This window comes from Dipodomys spectabilis, unplaced genomic scaffold (genome assembly GCF_019054845.1).
Source record: "Dipodomys spectabilis isolate Male_0828 unplaced genomic scaffold, ASM1905484v1 ptg000018l, whole genome shotgun sequence".
NCBI lineage: Eukaryota > Metazoa > Chordata > Mammalia > Rodentia > Heteromyidae > Dipodomys > Dipodomys spectabilis.
The window spans coordinates 7,241,877-7,263,022 of record NW_024870695.1 but is presented as its reverse complement, the minus strand read 5'-3'; the positions used below and the strand labels follow the sequence as shown (position 1 = coordinate 7,263,022).

Below are 21,146 nucleotides of genomic sequence, written 5' to 3'. Positions count from 1 at the left end.
TGTTTCTTTGGTATATTCCTCCCCCATAGTATAACCCCTGTTTTCACTGTATTTGATTCTGGAGCCCTGCATCTTGTATATACACTTTACTAATTTGGGGAGGGGAAGGGAAAAAACAAAATGCTTAAATAGGGATACAGGATGACCCATTGTAACAATGAGATGTACAAGACACTATGTTAAAAATGACTTTTACAACTTGGGGGGCAGGGAGCGAGGAGTTGGGGAGGTAGGGAGGGAAGGGATGGTAGGGGAAAAACAAAGGAGGAGTTAACAATGCTTGATAGGATATGTATTCATTACCTTACTCAGATAACTGTAACCCTCTGTACACTATTTTTACAATTAAAAATATTTAAAAAAAGAAATAAGACCTTGTTCTTGAAGGAATAAACTGAGCCAGGTATGGTGGCACATCCCTACAATCCAAGCACTTGGGAGTCTGAAGCAGGATGATCTGGAGTTAGAGGCCAGACTGTGCTATATAGCAAATTCTAGGCCACCCTGGGTTACACAAAACCAAAATCAACAAACAAACCAAAAAGACCAACATCATCAACAACAAAAAAGCTGAAATATAAATTTGTCTATTCCAATAAGACAACAAAAAGTGACATAAGAGTGTAAAAGTGGTGCAAATAAGCATAATATTTCATTAGATACACATAAAGCCGATCAATTATAAAAATTCAGTGGAAGCTATTTGGAGATAACAATGATAATCATCAGAAGAAATAAACAGTTTAACATAAATGTCCTTCATAAAAGCAGAGTTGGCTATGAGAAGAGTTAAAAATGGATAACTGTTTTTTTTCATTTTGATAATACTGAATCCTTTACACACACACACACACACACACACACACACATGTGAGGGCATGTACACAGAACTGTCACAGACATCTGAATGTATTATTAATAGTTGGAGGTTCATGGGAGAATTCTGAGTCCTTGAGAAGCATATGGATAATTTTAATTAATGCAAATGTATTAGATGAACTAGAAGGAAGGGTGCACAAAGAGATCTCAACATTCTACTCAAGTAGTTGCACTTCTTTTCACTACTTACATGGTGAGATGGAGTTCTTGCTTCCTATCCCTGCACATTTTATCCCTTACCCTGTTCTGCTTTAGTAAATTGGTCCTGCCAGGTTATTTTTCTAAAGTTCCAAATGACAAGGAATAACCCTTCAATCCTCTATTTCTCCTCTTGAATGTAATAAAATACTGAAGCTTAAGTTTGACATATCCATGATTCTTAAAATTTAATTTTCTTTTTGCATATTGCAAAATAATTGTTTCTCTTAACTTTGTCATTTGTTTGTATACTTCCCTCACTAGCAAATTTCTTTCCTTCCTTCCTTTCCTCCCTCTTTTAATCCCTCTCTCTTTTATAAGAGGGATATATTTATATTTTATAATATTTTAGTCACTGAAGCTATATAATTGTGTAGCACTGAACTGCTGTAAAATATAAAAATAATAGAATGAAATAATTTCAAACATACAAACCTTGACAAATGGTTTTTCAAATCCCAAGGCATAATCAAGGGAAAATTATATAAATAAAATTAAAGCCAAACTACTGTGTGTATAATTATGTTATAAATAAGGTAGAAGAGAAGAGGTAGCTCAATGTCATACTATATGGACAGATAAATATTATTCAAAATAAACATGTTAAATATGTAAACCTGTACAAAATCTGCTCATTAAAACAATGATTTATCTCTGAAAAATGAGTGAAAACTACTAGACATTTAGTACAATGACAAGAACACTACAGATAGTATGAACCTAATGGTGAGACCAAGAAAAACGTCAGCAAATTTTATTTTCATTGTTGGCAATCTAAATCTCACTTTTTTGGTAAGTAAGAGGAAGTCATGACTGCAGTGTATCCAAGCCTCAGACTTAGGAAAGCTGTACCTCATGTCTCAGAGCAATTTTTTAGTAATAAGTTTTAAAAACAGGTCAGTGTTTCATTTCTAGGCATTCCAATATTGTTAGTAAAATCCTAAGGATGGAGAAGGGAGAAGGAGCATGACTCACTTGTTGTACCTACTTGTAGCTTCAGCTTAAAAGTGTTTACTAGCAAAAGCCCAATCCATAAATGCCATGGTGAGTCATATTTTTGCAAGTTTTCACTTTAATAAAACCTTAATGTGGAAATGCACTTAATATCATAATAGGTTTATCTGTTACAGCTTGCTTAGCTGAAGGAATTGAAACTAAGAATATTACTGAAGCCCTGGTTATCTCAGTATATTTTATTATTTATCCAACAAGTGCTAATGGAACATCTATTGTGAACATCTGTCACGTGCAAAGCATGAGCTACAGACTAAAGGCATAGAAATGAAGAGGATAAATAAAAAGCCGTCCTATATCGAATGTATAACTTTACAATTCTAAGCTTATTATATCATAATGATGTGATGATGTATTTATTTGTGCTTTTTTTGGTACAGAGTTCTTTCATATTAAAGGAAGAGGAAATCAGAGTTCTAACTACTCTCTGATAACTTAAAAAAATAACCTAACAAATGGAAATGAAAATGAAAATGGCTTTCTTCTTTAAAAAACAAAAAGTGGAAAATCAGGGACAGGAGGGGGGAAATGGGAAAGTGAAGGGAAAGAAATGAACCTCTGTGCAACAACTTAACAACAAAAATAAAGTTAATTTTTAAAAAAGTAGAAAGTACAAACAGAAGAATAGAAAAAAAAAGCACAACCCCGGGCTCTGTCCTCGTGGCCTAGGGGAGCATAGGGCTCTGCCCAATGATGTACAGTCCCTTTCCACAATGTTGGATATGAAGCCGGGCTTTGTGTCTGTGCCTGCATATTCCTACAGCTTCCCAGAGTCCTGTGGACAATGACTGGGGAGATAAACCATGCAGGAAACAGTATTAAAAAAAAAACACAGGAAGGTAAACTGCAATCTTGTGACATCATCATTAGTAGTAGTAAGCACTAAGTCCTAGAGTCTGTTGTAAGCATTTTACTTGAAAAAACTCACTCAATCCTTACAAGCTCCATGGGTGTTGTTATACACTTTTTCACAGTTCAGGAAAGTAAAGCCCAGAAAGGTTATCTATAACTTGCCCAATGTCACAAACCTATCAAGTGGCAGAATCTGCACAACCACATCATATTGCAGGAGTTAACATCAACAATCATCTGTTTCAGGGATTATTTCAGTTATCTTAATAAGAAAATGAAAATTTATTGGGGTGATGATGTTAAATGGAGAAAGACAGTTATCTTCAAAAGTCTTAAAGAATATTAGGTATAACTTTATATACCACAGATACCAAAAAAGCAATTAAATCTCTGAAAATGTTTCCTGCTTCTATATCCACTCCTACCAGTTTTGTGTAATAACGTCTCATAGCGCCTCTCTCTCTCTCTCTCTCTCTCTCTCAAACAAACAAAATAAATATCTACAAATGCAAATCACCACAGCTAAGGGTCTAGACTACAGCTCAGGAAAATAAAAAAAACAAGTTATTTTTTTAGTAGATTCCCAGTCCTTTTTAAATTTGTACTCTTGACCTCTGCAAATTGTGAAAACAATGCTTAGTCTCTAACTCTCTTCTAAACCTCAGCTTTTGTAAAAGTATAAATCTTGGTTTCCCAGGATTTTTCATACTGATTCTTATTCATCTCACCCGGCTTTTAACATCCTTCTTCTTTGTGATTCTTTTAAGTAATCTTTTCTAAGGTTTACTTTTTGATCACTGAGAATAAGAACTGAAGGTAGAGAAGACCCAAGTTTTAATCTTTATCTCTTATACCTTAATTGCTTAATGGCCAAATTGTTTTATCTTCACTAATATTAGAACCTTTTTATTTGCTTAATTCTCAATCTTAAGAGATATTTACCTACTCCTTAAGTTTTCTTTCTGTGCTCAATAGATTTGTAGCTATAGCCATTATTTATTTTTTAAATGCTAAAACCACATTACCACTCTGGTTCACAGCTATTAGCTTGAATTAAATATGCCTCCTCTTCTTAAAATCAGCCTCCCTTCTAATCTCTCTAGTCTTACTATTGAGGTCATCAATTTAAATTCTTTTAAAATTTTTTGTTATTAAGTAGTTGTACCTTTTTTTGGGGGGGGGAGAGGGGGGGGTCTGGTCGTGGGGCCTGAACTCTGGTCCTGGGCACTGTCCCTCAGCTCTTCAGCTCAAGGCTAGAGCTCTACCACTTGAGCCATAGCACCACTTCCGGCTTTTTTCTTTTTGTTTATGTGGTGCTCAGGAATCGAACCCAGGGCCTCAGGCATGCAAGGCAAGTGCTCTACCTCTGAGCCACCTTCCCAGCCCCTAGTTGTACCTTTTTAAAGAAGTTAAAATTCTATTAGACAGGTTAAGAGTACAATGCATTTCAATTCTTATTCTTAAAATCTGTGGAACTTTCATATTCCTGGATTTTCAAAATCTTTTTTCCTTGCACTTTCCCACTGCTACCATGTTAATTTATCATTGTTCCAGAGGCCTATTCAATTTTGTGCCCGTTTTCTCTCCCACAGTATCCTTTCATTTTGCTCCAAACTGATGTATTGTCTTAATTCTAATCGGTATCCTTTTACTTTCAAATCCACATAATAAATATAATCTCTTCTCCCACTTAAGAAAACATCTAATGTTAAGATTTTAAAGTGCTTTGTGTGTGTATATGTGTGTGTGTATGCGTGTGTCTATGGTGTGCTGGCACTGGGGCTTGAACTCAAGAGACTGTGCACTTTCCCTTGACTTTTTTACTCAAGACTAGCACTTTACCACTAGAATCACACCTCTTACTTCTGGCTTTTTACTGAATAATAGGAGATAGTGTCTCACAGACTTTTCTGCCTGGGTTGGCTTTGAACTACAATCCTCAGATCTCAGCCTCCTGAATAGCTAAGATTACAGGCCATCCATGCCAATTTAAAGTGCAATTCATCTGGAGAATTTGATTAAACTGTAACTTTTCCATGATCTTCCAGAGTGCCAAGATAATTGCTGGCTTCTTTGTTCTCAATAATTATCCAGTCTTCTTTTAAACAACGTAACTTTCTCTTAGAAGTAAAGTATGCTCCCTCGAACACTTACTTGTTCCACGTGATTTTGTAGGGATTATGTAAGAAAAAAAGGTCAGTTGTCAAATAAGCTTTGAGATGCGAAATTAGAGTTAAATTAGGTAGGTGCCCTTATTAAAGTACTTTATAGAGCTTTAAAATGATGAACTTAGTTTCTCTATCATCATTCCTCTGTTTCTGACATGAGAGATTCCTTTACTCCGCCATAGTCTGATTCAAATCCAAACCATTACTCCTGAACTCTATGAGCCTTCTAGCTTGAGCCAGATTCATTTCTTAATCCTTGTGTCTTGAGTCTTAATCTTTCTCTAGAAACATACACATTTCTTTTATTTCAGGATTTCTACTTTTAAAATGATACTTAGACCAGGTTATCTAAAATCAAGACCTAGCAATTCTTAACTGGGGAATAAATACAAGTAGGTAGAAGTATGCTGGTATATGCAAATTTATAGCATAAAATGTGGGGACCTTTCTTGCAGGTTTAACTTAAATATTTCTTGAAAACCATTTTTATGATAAATTAATAATAAATGTAGACTATTTAAAAAATGAGAAATATGAGATTTTTCAGGGTTGCTTTTCTACTGAACATCCCAGGCTCTTTGGTAAGAGTTCACATTTCTCTGTCCTAAAGGCACTTCCCCAAGTAAGTCCAAGAAGCACTGATATAGGCCAATGGAGAGAAAGAAAGGATATAAAAAGGAAGTATCACTAAGAGAAAACTTCCACTGCCAAGTAGTATCCTGGATGCTTTATATATATGCTGCTTCTTAATGTCTAAAATGATACTACCAAAGTTATTATTTATTTAAATTTACAGAAGAAAATTTTAGAAATCTATCCTAAAAACTACCATGGTGAAAATATTTCATTATATAATGCTGAAAGAATAACACACATATCATTAAAATATTATAATTGACTCCCAGGGGAAAAATGAATGTAACTAGGAATTATTCTTTTTAAATTAATTTATAATCGGTTTAATTTTTTAGCTTTAGTATTTTCTGCTAAAATTTTATTGATAGCATTTAAATTCCTGGATATTCAGAAGTATTATTCAGATGAAATACTAAAGTTTTAATCAATAAAAATGAAAAACATAAGCCTTTTTTATACATAAAAACTTTTACATTATTTGTCTGAAAAAGTGTTTCCCCCAAAATTAATGCCTACTACTAATTATGATTTTACTGTCATTTATATGTTGCCTGAATAATGCTGAGCAGTTTTAAGATGTCACAAACAATCCCAAAGATGTCACACTATTTTGAACTGAGGTTTATTTTTTCATATAAGACTGCAGTTTGAATCTCTGCATAACTGAAATAAGCTAGAATCGTAATTAAAATATACTAGATGTTTCTTACTTTAAGACAACCTTAAAGTAAGATATATAGATTTATTAAATCACCTAAGAAGAATTCTTATAAAAGGACAAACTGCAACATCTCTTAAAATAGAAAGTACCATAGATGAATTTTAAATTAGCCAATTTATAAATAAATACACACATATGTACAACTTTTCAGGAATATACACTTTGGCAAAGGCCCCCAAAATGAAATTACTTGAATATGATTAAACTGATTACTTGAATATGAATAAATCTTTTTAAAAATACAAATTTTATTAACAAGTACTTAATCAGTATCTGTTACTATTAATAAAATTAGGATTTCAGAAATAATGAAATAAAAATCTTTTGTTTTATATATACACATTTGTATAGACAAGCTAACTATAAAAGAACATTAAATGATAACATATGCTTATTAAATATATGTAAATTAAAAATTCATATTTTAACTTTCTCAGCAATAGTTATATTAAAATTTAAACACTTTATTTGTTTTATCTTACAAAAAAAGTAAAATCTTTTTGCTAATGACATGACTATATCAGTGACTTATATTTTCATTATGCTTTAATATACTAATTCTCCCTATTTAAAGATTTCCTAAGTACTGGACATGGGTGAAAGTCTCAAAATGAAAGGAGGACTGGAAATTAAGAGGCATACTGACAAAAAAAAAAAAAAAAATCTTTTGCCCCTCTATGCATATGTTTATCTCTAAAGTATATACCTTCTGAATGAACATATATTTAAGAAAAGTAACCCTGAAAGAATCAGCCTAGATGAAAACATATTTTTCCTTTTTGAAGGTGGCTTAAGATCAGTCTATATATTCTAATTCTGAAAAATCAAGACCTTACATTTAAGACATTTCTAGGTTAGATGAATAACTAAAAGGAGAAAATAGTTAATAGTCAGAAAGAAGAAAAGCTTATGAGAAAATGCAACCTGAAAATTCAAGTTGATAATTACCAAATGGTCTGGAAAATACAAGCAAAAATGGTAAATTTCTAATTTAACCAGACTCTATATGGAAAACTGACAAAAATCAATAGAATTAGCAAATAATGTCAAGTTTTAAAAAATATCCTTACATTTTTAGAGGCTGCAAGATCATTCACTTATTTCTAACAATAAAGGAAAATTTTGATATGGTAAGGAAGCATGCTTACAAAATTCTAACTTTCTATACTGTATATTTTAAAGGTATTTTGTTTAATAAGGGTATTGTAACATATTATAGAGGTTTACTCTAGAATCATTTTAGAAGAAAAATGTTGACCTTCACATTTACATTTAAAAACTGAGTTTCAAATTTCTTTATTTGCTATTAATGTACCCTCATTTAAAAACCTCACAATACACAAAACTAAAACAATATATAATTTTAGATTAAATATACCTAATAACAACTTGTTACTTGCTTCTCTGAAAAATCGTTGAATGTTTCCTATAAAGCTCAAAGTAGGCCTTATTGCTTAGAAATCCATGTAATACACAAATAGTCAACTCATCATACTCACGGGCTTTAATTTTTCTTCCTTGTAACAATACTATGTAGTTGTTTCCCCTTTTCATGTTTACTCACAAGTCATGTTATCAGTTCTTACACATCAATAATGATCCACAATCTAATCTTCTTCAGTCAGTTCTTCACACTGTCCAGAACTTATTGTGCTTTACAGGTGACACTTCTTATAGCATATGCTGATTATGGTCCCAATGCACAAGAGAGGCTCCCAAAGGGGTTTAGAGCTCCTAACAACATCACCTGCTTCTTTTTGTATCCACAGAAGCACTGAGGCATGTTTTGAACACCTAATGATTTCAAGAAAGATTATACTGACGAATTCTTTTCATTATATTGCTTGATATGAAGTTGTTTTTCAAAATACTGCAGCAAATATAACTTACGATTCCACTAAGGAAAAATATATATATATTTTTTTCCTGTGGCGCAGTTTAGTTTACCCTTAGGTTAGAGCAAATTGCTAGAAGACTGATTCTTAGGTTTCTAATGGTGCAGCATTAACCACAGTGAATGATTCACCGATGTTCTTCTTAACATTCAAGAGTAACACGGAAGACTAGGAGTGCAGGCTAGGTCCAGAGCTGATGAATGGTGCAGTGCTGCTGCTGTCATAGCAACCAAGGGAGGGGGAGCAGCACCATATAAGGAACTGTGACATGGATTCTGGGAACAGTTTATATTAAAATGCTGTAAGCATTTCATGCCTTAAAGCTATAAACTCCTCTGATTCCTTACCAGGCTTTACAATTCTGAATTTGAACTGAACTATGTGACTATAAACAGAAAAATACAGTGACTAAGTACAAGCCAAAAAACACAAAGGTCATGTAAAAGATCAATAATACTTTAGCAAGCTAATACAAGTCTGCAACATCTTTATAATTTATGAAGTTTAACTGTTCAAATTAGACAGTGATATTTTGCTGCAATGTAAGGAATTGTCTAGAATATTATATAGCAGAAAAATATTTTAAATACTGAAGAGTTATTAAAACGTAACACATTTCATTCAGATGGAATGCATCAGATAGACCAAAACTGAAGCATTGGAGGTATGGCTCAAGAAAATCAGTGTGAGGCACTGAGTTCAAGTCCTAGTAGCAGGGGGAGGGGGAACACCATGGGCAGTTAAGCAATGACACCAATTTAAAAGACAGGCATACTACCTCCTACATTTCTTCTAGATTCAGACAATTTCAAAAGACTAACTTCACTAAAAGTGATTCTTGCACTCATTCATGCCTATAATCCTAACTACTTGGGAGGCTGACAATGGTTTGGGGCCAGCCCAAGAAACAAATTTGAGATTCCAGTTTAACCAATAACTAAGTAAGGAGATACCTCAATAGCTAGGTAAGGAGCCACCTCATCCCAGGAGGCTGAGATGGGGAAAATCATTGGTCTAGGTCAGCTTACAGGAAAAAAAAAAGAAAAGAAAGAAAAAAAGGAAAAGAGAAAGAAAGAAAGAAAAATGTTGTAAGACCTAATCTTAGTTATGGCAGGAAAAGAAACAGGAGGATGGTAGCCCAGGCCAGCCCTAGGGAAAGAGGAAGATCCTATCTTAAAAATAACCAGTGCAAAAAAATTCTAGGAGGTAGGGTGGCTCAGCAGAACATTTGCCTAACAGTTCAATAAATACCTCCTGAGTTCAAATCCCTAGTACCACTTTAAAAAAAAAGCACAACTAATTAGTAAAGAAGCAGGTTATATTACAAAAGAGAATGCTTACCATCACTGAAAGAGTTCACAAAAGGCTACTGTGCTCTCCACTTAAGACTATAAAGATTAAGTGAAGTAAGCCAGACCCAAAGAAACATAGTCCCATGGTTTCCCTTATTTGCAATAATTAGTATATGTCTAGGATAATCTTATCAGATGAGAATAGCTCAATAACTATGTATATAAGACCATATAAGCTGATCCTAAGTGAAATGAACTTAGGCACAAGAGGTTTTTCTTTGTTGTTGTTTCTAATGTACTATGTGATTTTTTTTGTTTCTTTTGTATGTTCTTCCCCCTTATGGTTTATCCCCTGTTGTTGCTGCATTTTATTTTGGTACCTTGGTATTGTATATATGTTTATCTGAGTTAGGGAAGAGAAGGGGAACAACAGAATAGTGAGACAAAGGACAAAGGGGGAAAATCAATGCAACAGAGACACAAGACAATATGTTGGAAATGATCTGTACCATTTGGGAGAGGGTTGGGAGGGAGGGAAAGAGTAACAACTTGGACAAGAAACGCACTTATTACCTTACTCATGTAACTGTAACACCTCTATACATCAACTTGACAATAAAAGACTATAAATATTAAATTTGCTTATGTAAAGGACCTAATGCTGTCTGGAATACAATAATAGCTCAACAAACATTGTCTATAAGTTGCTATACCTACCATTATTATTATTGCTAAGTTTAGTTAAAATGTACCTGTAAGCTCATCTGGACATGATAAAATGTTTTGATTTCTATGGTTATTAGAAGCTAGTCAACATTTTATGGTCTCATGTCAATCTTCCATTCATTCAGTGGTTTTGGATGCTTGGCTAAAAAGATATATACTGTACTTTCAAGTCCATCTTCATTTCTTACTTTCTATGTTCCATTAATAAGAATAATATTCTCAGGGAAATGGATGGATCTAGAAAAAAAGTGAGGTAAGTCATGCTCACAGAGACAATGTGTTTTCTCTCATACATGGAAGCTAAATTTAAAAGGCAATTTTGCATGATAACATATGCAGGGCTCTATGCATATACAAACAAACTGACTATAGGACAGGATACTTAGAGGAGGAGTCCAAAGGTGCTAATTCCTCCGAACAACTAATTTACTGTTTATCAAAATGAATACCAAGAAATGGAAACATGTTCTGCTGGGGAGGGCATAGGAAAGGGAACATAAATGGAGGGAAGAAAGGTAAACAAATACAATCATTATATTTAATAAACATTATAAAACCATGAACTATATAACTTGAGGTTAGGGATGGGAGGGGGAAATGGGGGCGAATGATAGATGGGGTAAAACTGAACACGAAGCATTGTACTCATAATCTGACTTATGGCATTGTAACCTTTTTATACAACTTCTTAATAATTAAGAAATTAAGATTAGAAATAGAATTACTTCTATTATGTTGTCAGATTTATTTTCACTGAAATGTTCACTGTATATTTTACTACTAAGTATAAGTTTTATAAGCACTTCACAGTGTTAAAAAGAATATACAGTATTTATTTTCTCAGTAAGGTTCTATACTTAGCTGAATTAAATTTACTAACTGTATTATTAAAATTCACCATATCCTATGTCACTGAACTGTCGATTTTGTAAGATATGAAATCTGCCTTAAATATGAATTTGTCAACTTCACCTTCCATTTTAACAATTTGACATAGATTTTCTTTTTTAAAAATATTTTTCAGCATGCTAGCACTCTGAAATCCTGAATTCTTGGGAGATGGATATAGGGGGACCAACATTCAAAGTCAGTCTGAGCCAAAGTTAGGGAGATTCCCATATCATACACATGGTATACACATGTAATTCCAGCTACATGGTGAGCAGAGTTAAGATAATCACTAAGACCAGCTCCAGGCAAAAAAAAAAAAAAAAAAAGCAAGACTATCTGAAAAATAACTAAAGCAAAAAAGGGTAGATAGAGTATGACTCAAGTGGCAGAGCACCTGCCTAGCGAGCTGTAGTGCCTGAGTTTTAAGCCCCATGCTGCATGCCTTATATATGTGTGTATATAAATATACACATATTTATGTGTATATATGTGTGTATATATTTATATGAATAATAACATTCCCTAGCAGTAATTGAATAGAGGTGCAAAGACAGGCCTACTATATTTTAATGTAATACACATAGCAATTTATAGCTGCTATAAATTCTACAATACTATAAATAATACTTCTACTCTGTATTAGTGGAAATATTATTTAAACACAAAAAACCCACAAAATTATTTTTGTATCAAATGCTTAAATTCCCATAAAACCTAAAAAGAGATTGAATTATATCACAAAATCCAGAGTCCATAAACATTACAGATGAATTTATTTGCTAATTTCTGGTGCTATTTAAGTACTTAAAATATACAGAGTGGCAAAAACTCTCCCCTGGGGCAAACTTTGGTCAAGGGCTCTCTAAGCCTATCCCTGCCTAGTAGCACAACTGTAGCAAGAATCTTGGTAACTAAGTCTAGTAAGAATTTCTATGCACCTAGTAGCTAATCACTCTGCCAATTCCTGTTAAGTCTGATACTCTCTCATAATAATTTTCTACCCATGATAACTGAAATTATATATATTGAATTAAGTAGTAACTCTTTAACATTCTCTACTTTTAGTCTGGAAGACAATGGAAATAACCTCTTCAAGGCCAGAAATGATAGCAAGATCCCTTCTTGCCATAATTCAGTGGTAACTGAATAACTTTGGAGTTTACAACAGCCTGATCTTTAACTCATAGGCAGAGAACCTCAATCAACAATAGTGAGAAAGTAAATTAGAATCATGTATAAACATAATATTTAACTAGTGATATTATTACAAGGATTGAAAAGTACATAGGGCTGGGAAGGTGGCACAGGGGTAGAGTGCTTGCCTTGCATGCATGAGGCCTTGGGTTCGATTCCTCAGTACCACATAAGCAGAAAAACCCAGAAGTGGCGCTGTGGCTCATGTGGTAGAGTGCTAGCCTTAAGCTGAAGAGCTGAGGGACGGAGCCCAGGTCCAGAGTTCAGGCTCCACGACCAACAACAACAACAACGTATATAAATTTACCCACTTAACCTTACAAAAATATGTAGTGCCTACAGTTACCATTGGTGGAGTTTAGAACTACCATACATCTACTACAATTTTTAATCTAATGACATTTTCTATAATATGTCTTGAATTCCAAATTTTTTGCAAAAATATGTACTCACAGGCTGTAGTATGAATACATTTAAGTATCTCAGACTATAGACTAATGCTACATGTAGGTCCTTTATATTTTCAAATTTGCATTTTAATAATTTTCTCAGGGTACCTATGAAATTCTCCATTTTATACAAGGGGAAAAAAAGTAGCATTTATGTTTACTATATGCTATGTTCAAGTAATTTTATTTAATCAGACCAATCCTGTATCTTTTACTAACAAAATTCCCAATACAGCTTGACTTCAAATGTTTCTAAAAAATTGCAAGGTAATATTATTTTAGCACAACTTACATAGCTATATAAGTAATATTACATATACATACATACAAACATATGCATTTCAAGTTGTTCAACTTTATTTGTAAAATAAGCTGTTAGCCTGCCTAACTTCTAGGTCTCCTAGTTTCCCTTTATTGGTTAGCTATTTGGCTGCATCTTCTCTTACTTGTCACAAAAAAAATTGTAATTATTATACCAAATACCATTAAGGTATAATTAATTAATGATATAATGACTGTTATACCATTTAGTATAACTTCTCTAAATTTCAGAATTCTCAATGGCAAAATAAGTTACTTCATTACTATATTATATTCAGCACATTTTCCCTTTGATAAGACATTACTTCTCTGTAACAGTTTACTTGTCAGTAAAATGGAGACACATGTGAAAAATATATTTCTTCTAAGCATATGCCACAGAGGGCATTCAAATGAAAACAGATATATTTTTCCTACTACTCGTTAAAAAGTTTAATTTTAATTTTTTTGTTGTTGCTTTTCTGAGACAAAGTCTTGTTATTTCCTGGCCACAAACTTTTCCTCTCTTCCTAAGTGCTGAGATTATAAGTGTGCACCACCATTCCTTAAAAACATAAAAAACTGTCACCAAACATGAACAAATTTTAACAATGATAATCAGCACCTAATATTTACCAAATACAGTTTTAAGCAAGTATTAAAAAATGTGATGACTCAGTGAATGCCAGTGGTTCACACCTATAATCCTAATTACTCAGGAAGCTGAAATCTGAGAATGGAGCTTGACAACCATCTGTGAGACTCTTATCTCCAATTGATCAGTAAAAAATAGAGTGCTAGCTTTGAGCAAAAAAACAAACAGCAACAAAAACATGCTCAAAGATTAATACCCAGGCCAAGTTCAAGACCCTGGACCAACATTAAAAAAATTGTGATCATTAGCCAAATGCCAGTGGCTCAAGCCTGTAATCCTAGCTACTCAGGAGGCTGAGATCTGAGGATCACAGTTCAAAGCCAGCCCGGGCAGAAAGTCCATGAGACTCTTATCTCCAATAAACCACTAGAAAACCGGAAGTGGTGCTGTGGCTTAAGCGGTAGAGCACTTGCCTTGAGCTGAAGAGCTGAGGGACGCATGCACCCAGGCCCAGAGTTCAAGCCCCAAGACTGACAAAAAAAAAAATTGTGGTCACTGTAATAATAATAATACAATCTATCTAAGGTCATAAAGTTGCTGCCCCATTTTGTAGATGAAGAAATAGAATCACACAGTGGTGAAGTCACTAACTCAGAGCTGAGATTAAAAAAAAACAACTCACAGTGACCATAGGGTCTGTGTCCCTTTCATCCAGTTTTGCTATATTATTACTTTTGTACTGAACACAATGGAGTACATTTTAAAACTAGTTATAGACTTCAAATTATGTGTGTCTTTTCTTAGCAGGCCTTTCCCTGTACTCAGTCACTGGCTCTCTCCAGAGCTGTCAGAGTACTTGAAAATAGATTTATTTCTTCAAATGAATTTTCATATGTATCTATATTGAAGGACAAAAATAAATATGAAAGAGTATTAAAATTACATAAGAACAATGATAAGAAAAGGTTACTCCTTTTAATATCTTTAAGATGAGACTCCTTGTAATATCTTTAAGTGCCTACCTTGCTGGAAGATGAGAAGGAAAAGATGTGCAAGGTTAATGAACACTGGACATTGTAGTCCTTCATACTCTGTTCTCTCCTCAATGGATAACAAAAGTCAATTAAAAGGTAAATCAGATTATATTATTTCCTATTCTTCCTCTGCTTAAAAATCCTACAATCAAAGTCGTCTCATCATGACCCTACAAATTCTAGCTTCAGCTTACCACTTCACTCATCTTTTATATATTTTTATTGTAAGAATACTCTACAGAGGGGTTATAGTTACATGAGTAAGGTAATGATTACATTTCCTATTGAGCATTGTTACCCTCCTCCTTCGTTTTCCTCCTACCATCCCTTCCTTCCCCACTTCCTCAACTCCTCCCTCCCCGCTCCTCCCCCAAAGGACATAGCTAGCAAGATCAATAGAAAGCCCATGGATTGGGAGAAAATCTTCATTAGCCATACAACGGATAAGGATCTCATATCTAAAATATACTTAGAACTCAAAAAATTAAATCCCCCAACAACAAATCCTCAAAGAAGCAACTGCCTGATAAATAAGTGGGCTAAAGACTTAAAGAAAAACTTCTCTGAAGAGGAAAAAAGAATGGCCAATACACACATGAAGAAATGCTCAACCTCCCTAGCCATAAAAGAAATGCAAATCAAAACAACACTGAGATTCTACCTGACCTCAGTAGATTGGCTATAATCAAGAAATTGGTGCTGGGAAGGTGTCTCAGTGGTAGAGTACTTGCCTTGCAAGCATGAGGCCCTTAGTTCGATTCCTCAGCACCACATAAGCAGAAAAAGCCAAAGTGGGGCTGAGGCTCAAGTGGTAGAGTGCTAGTCTACAGCTGAAGAGCTGAGGGGCAGTACCCAGGCCCAGAGTTCAGGCCTCACGACTGACTAAAAAAAAAAGAAAAGAAATATAATAACAACAGATGTTGGAGGGGATGTGACCAAAAGGGAACCCTACTGCATTGTTGGTGGGAGTGTAAACTTGTCAACCACTTTGGAAAGCAGTATGGAGGTTCCTCAAAAGACTCTACATAGAGCTCCCCTATGACCCAGCAATCCCACTTTTGGGCATTTACCCAAACAATCACAAACAAGGCTATACTAAAGCTACCAACACAGCTATTTTTATCACAGCACTATTTATCATAGCTAAGATACAGAACCAACCCAGATGGCCCTCAGTAGATGAATGGATCAAGAAAATATGGTATATGTAATGGAATTCTATGCCTCCATCAGAAAGAATGACAATGCTCCATTTGTTAGGAAATGGAAAGACTTGAAAAAAATTATATTAAGTGAAGTAAGCCAGGCCCAAAGAAATATAGGTCCCATGGTTTCCTTATTTGCAATAATTAGTATATGTCTAGGACAAAGCAGAAGAGGTCTAAAGCTATGTACATATGACTATATAAGATAATGCTAAGCGAAATGAACCCCAAGATAGGGACACAAGTGGTTTTATCTTTCTTGCTGTTGTTCCTAATGTATTTATAATGTACCATGTGATTTTTTTTGTTTCTTTTATATGTTCTTCCCCCATAGTCTAAGCCTGTTTTCACTGTATCTGATTCCGGTGTTCTGCATCTTTTATATACATTTTTCTGATTTGGGGAGGGGAAAGGAATAACAGAATGCTGAAATAAGGATACAGGATGACCCATTGTAACAATGAGATATACAAGACACTATGTTGAAAACAAACTTCACTCATTTTTAAATACCATCCCCCTGGATTTACTTTGCTGAAGCCATACCTGACCACTTTGCATTCCTTCAATACACTAAGCTCATTTGGGCTTTTGGATTTTTGTTGGAACTATTCTTCTGCCCAGAAGGCTCAGAGACCACATCTGCCATGGTTACCTCCTTTTCATTCAAACCTCAGCTCAAATATGTCCTCTAACTCTCCTTGATCATTTTATGTAAAGAAACTCTTTTTCTAGCCTAGTTTCTCATATCCCACTCCCTATTTTATATACCTTAATAGAGCTTACCATGATTTAAGGTTAAAATGTTTATCTACTGACATTTATTACCACTCTCCCAAATAAAATTTAAAAAACCTTTGAAGCAGAAACCTTAATAATCATTTTCACTAATCTGTTATGTCTAGATAAGTGCCAAGGACAAAGCAAACCAAAGTAAAGTTTTATTGAATAAATAAAAGGCATTGAAGAAAATCAGGCACTGGTAGTTCACACCTATAATCCTAGCCACATCTGAGGCTGAGATCTGAGGATCACAGTTTGAAGCCAGCCTGGGCAGGAAAGTCCGTGAGACTGTTATTGCTAATAAACTACCAAAAAGACAGAAAGTAGAGCTGTGGCTCAAGCTGTACAGCTCTTGCCTTGAGCAAAAGAAGCTCAAGAACAGAGCCCAGGTCCTGAGTTCAAGACACACACACACACACACACACACACACACACACACACACACACACACACACACACACACACACACACACACACACACACACACACACACACACACACACACACACACAGCACTGAAGAATAATGGAAGCAAACTACTACAGCGGCCATGTAAACATTTTTATGACATTTTCTTTAAGGAAATGGATTTCAGTCATTTAGGAATCATAAAATACATTTTTAATTTTAAATTCTTAGGTCTTTGGCAATCTTTAATAAGTAATAAAACCATTTGAGATGTTACACATACTCTAAACACTGTAAAATGTAATTTTAATAGTTCATATCATTATCAACTATACTCCTTCTTAAGGTTTTACTACATCACTATTATGATACTAAGCACATTCTTGTCTTTGTTATTAAATGGATTTTCCTTTTAATTTTTTTATTTTTTATTCCAGTCCTGGGGATTGAACTCAGGTCCTAGATGCTTCCCCTACACTTCTGTGCTCAAAACTAACGCTTTACTATTTGAGCCACATCTCCACTTGCAGCTTTTTGGTGGTTAACTGGAGAAAAAAAAGTCTCGTGGACTTTTCTTCCTGGGCTAGTTTCAAACTACAACACTCAGATCTCAGCCTTCTAAGTAGTTAGATTGTATATTTAAGTGTTTAAATTGCAACAGGTAAATTGGCAAACAGGTAAATTGAAACCTCAGGCAATCTAGCTCACTTCTACATGAAAACTGAACTTTTCTTGCAACTATTTCTAATGCATATGATAAAATAAGATACATAACATGACATTAGACTTTGTGTTTTGTGTATTGTATTTTTAGTAATAAATAATTTTAATTGCAAAATAGGAGGATAGCCAAGCAATGAAATTTATTTACACACAAATTATACAAAACGTGTTATATTGTTAAGATCTTATAAGGAAAGCAGTATTTTAGCCTATTATGTTAATAGGTTGTTTCACTGAATTTTACCTAATAACCAGAGTCAATACTCTACTTCAATACAATAAACAGCAACAAGAGGCAACATGTTTGGTGGAACTACAGAATAAAGAAATACTATTATTTTAATAAAAACTATCAAAAGTTAATCCTTCATTCTAATTAGAAAAAGTGTAAAAATCCCATTTCCCTCTTCCTTTTCTTTTGAATTGTCTTAAAAATGTCAATGTTAAACCTCCCTATTTTCTAACTAACTATCAGGAACATAGCAAACATCAATATACCCTTAATTTCATATTATCATGCACTCATAAACATCAATACAAGTCAAATAACCTCCACCAATCATATACTGCATGAAAATGCCACAATAGAACTGCTATATGTAAGTGTATAAAGTATCTTTCAAAAAGATATACTAATAATGTTAGAATCTAATGACATTGTTAGAATCTAATGAAATTGTTAAAATCTAATGAAATAATCCAGGCTTAAATATTTTCATATGCAAGTATTCTTCATTTATAACTAAAAATTTCTTTCCTGAAATGTTTAAAGACACAGTTCATTTAATTAATACCTGATCTGAATGAGCCATATAAAACGTGGAAAGGATATTCAGAGTCAGTACAAAATACTATTTATGATTTATAGTAAATTCCCTAGAAGTTACAATTGGGACCTATGGAGAGGAAAATATCTAAGTCAACTTTTAAAAATAGAGATTAAATGTATAAATCATTTCAAACAAAAATATAATGGATATACCTTTGCTTAATGACCAAGCTCTGAAGTCCTAAAATTATAAAATCTCCATCTGTTAATCTGACATGAACAAGCTGATGAATGAAATCATGACAACAGTGTATCCTGGCAAAACTAGAAAATTCCTGAAAACCTAGAAAAATATGTCTACAACAGATGGGTCAAGTAGAAAATAAATACATCAATCTGTGGAAATAAATGCTGTTATAATTCTCTCAATTAAAATTAGTAGGAGCTCTGCTTTCCAAGAGTCTGTGATATTAGGAAGGCCAAAGAGAAAACATCTAGTGAAGTATATAACATCTAAAATGACCTAAATGTCTCCTGTTAAATATACTAAATTCAGGTAAAGTCTTACCAGTTAACTTCTTCATAGGTTGGAGCCGAACACTGATAGACTGATGTGTGAGTAAGGGGGAGGATGGAAGAGAGCGAGACATGCCCTCCATAATCCGAATGTGCTGCATACCTTCACTCACTGGAAGTGGTGGAACAGCATAGTCTGGCTCAAAAGCACAATCGCTTTCTGTGGAGATGCCACCTGTGGACAGAAAAGAATGGTACAGAAAAAAAAGGTTGGTAAGAAAGAATATCTCCTTTACTAAAATATGCCTGTAAGGATGACTCTCATATATATATATATATATATACACACACACACATATATATATACACATATATATATATGTGTGTGTGTACACACACACACACACACACACACACACACACACACACACACACTGATTTCCACTGCAAAAAAAACCCAAATCAGACATTTTCAACAAATATATTCATTTGTAAACTTACTGGGTACTCAATTCTTGGTACTGCTAATGGTAATCAGATATGAGTAAAAAACAGGGTTCCTCCTTGTAAGAGCAGGCTATCTCATGAGAAATACAGTAATACAGGAAAATAGGAAATAATTATAGAACAACACAGTAAGTTAAAATTAGATTATTTTAATGTTTCCTGACAGAATACTTGTTTAATATTGTGCTACTGCTAGTAGGATCAATGCAATTCTATTTCTTTTGTCTCCTCCCTCAAAAAATTACATAAAAAGTGAGTAACACTGACATTATATGATGCTCTTTGAATCTGCTCATACGCATGTGTATATGTGCATGTATGTGGGAGACAAGAGAGTAAGCATGTGTGTGTGTGTGTGTGTGTGTGTGTGTGTGTGTGTGTGTGTGTGTATGCGTATGTGTGTACTAGGGCTTGAACTCTTAGCCTTGAACTCTTTCCCTGTCTTTCTTCTCTCAACAACAGCTTTTTGTTGGTTAATTGGAGATAATGATCTTTCAGATTATCTGTCTCAGCTAGCTTCAAACCTTAACCCTCAGAATTCAGCCTCCTAAGTGGCTATATATAGGTGTGAGCTACTGATATGCAGCTTTTAGTAATGTAGCATGTTTTTGAAAGAGTAAATTGTAAGTTGTTGGCTTCCATTCTTAGTAATGGCAGATTATGTACTTCAGACCAACTTTTCCCTAAGAAAAACTAGAACTGCCTATATCCTTTAAAATCTTTCTAAGGTAGTAGAAAATTAACAGTGCAACCAAGAATAACAAATAAAAGACCTAAGTCTGGCATTTGGGGTGACTTTTTATTTAGTGGCACTGTAGGGTTAACAAGCTATCAACAGTTTACAGAACTGCAAGAACAAAGTGTTAGTCTAGCTACTCAGAAGGCTGAGATATAAGGATCACAGTTCAAAGCCAGCCTGGGCAGGAAAGCCTGTGAGACTCTTATCCCCAATTAATTCACAAAAAAAGCCAGAAGTGGCAGAGAGCTAGCCTTGAGCACTAAAGCTCAGGGACAGTGCCCAGATCCTGAGTTCAAGCCCCAGGACCATTTCTCTCTCTCTTACCCTCTCTCTCTTTCTCTCTCTTTTTCAATCTCTCTCTCTATTCCCTCTTTCTCTCTCTCTTTCTCCCCTCTTTCTCTCTCAATATCTCTCTCTCTCTCTCTCTCTCTCTCTCTCTCTCTCACACACACACACACACACACACACACACACACACACACACTTAGTCTAGAACTCACCAAGGTATGAAGGGAAGAAACTGGCAGGACTCCAATACTTTTACTGAAAGTCCAAAGAAGTAACTCTGAACTAAACCAAGACTGGTCCTTACAAGTAGTAAAGCTTAGCTCAAATAGCTTAGCTCCCACAAAATTTAATCAAGAAAGTACTG

At 34.3% G+C, this 21,146-nt stretch overlaps 1 protein-coding gene and 1 pseudogene across 6 annotated transcripts in view; one reads left to right on the top strand and one right to left on the bottom strand.

Moving 5' to 3' along the window:
• Tanc2 (tetratricopeptide repeat, ankyrin repeat and coiled-coil containing 2) overlaps nucleotides 1-21,146 on the bottom strand; it is a 280,297-nt gene that overhangs the window by 175,106 nt on the left and 84,045 nt on the right. For 3 of the 6 annotated variants that reach the window (XM_042673733.1, XM_042673734.1, XM_042673735.1), the window contains exon 4: nucleotides 19,301-19,483. In XM_042673733.1, coding sequence (XP_042529667.1) covers nucleotides 19,301-19,483 — 183 coding nt within the window. Of the gene's footprint in view, nucleotides 1-3,119; nucleotides 3,165-19,300; nucleotides 19,484-21,146 lie in introns of those variants that run through there. The other 3 variants (XM_042673736.1, XM_042673737.1, XM_042673738.1) reach the window with 2 other exon arrangements.
• Nucleotides 2,722-2,909, top strand: LOC122103631 (annotated as a pseudogene).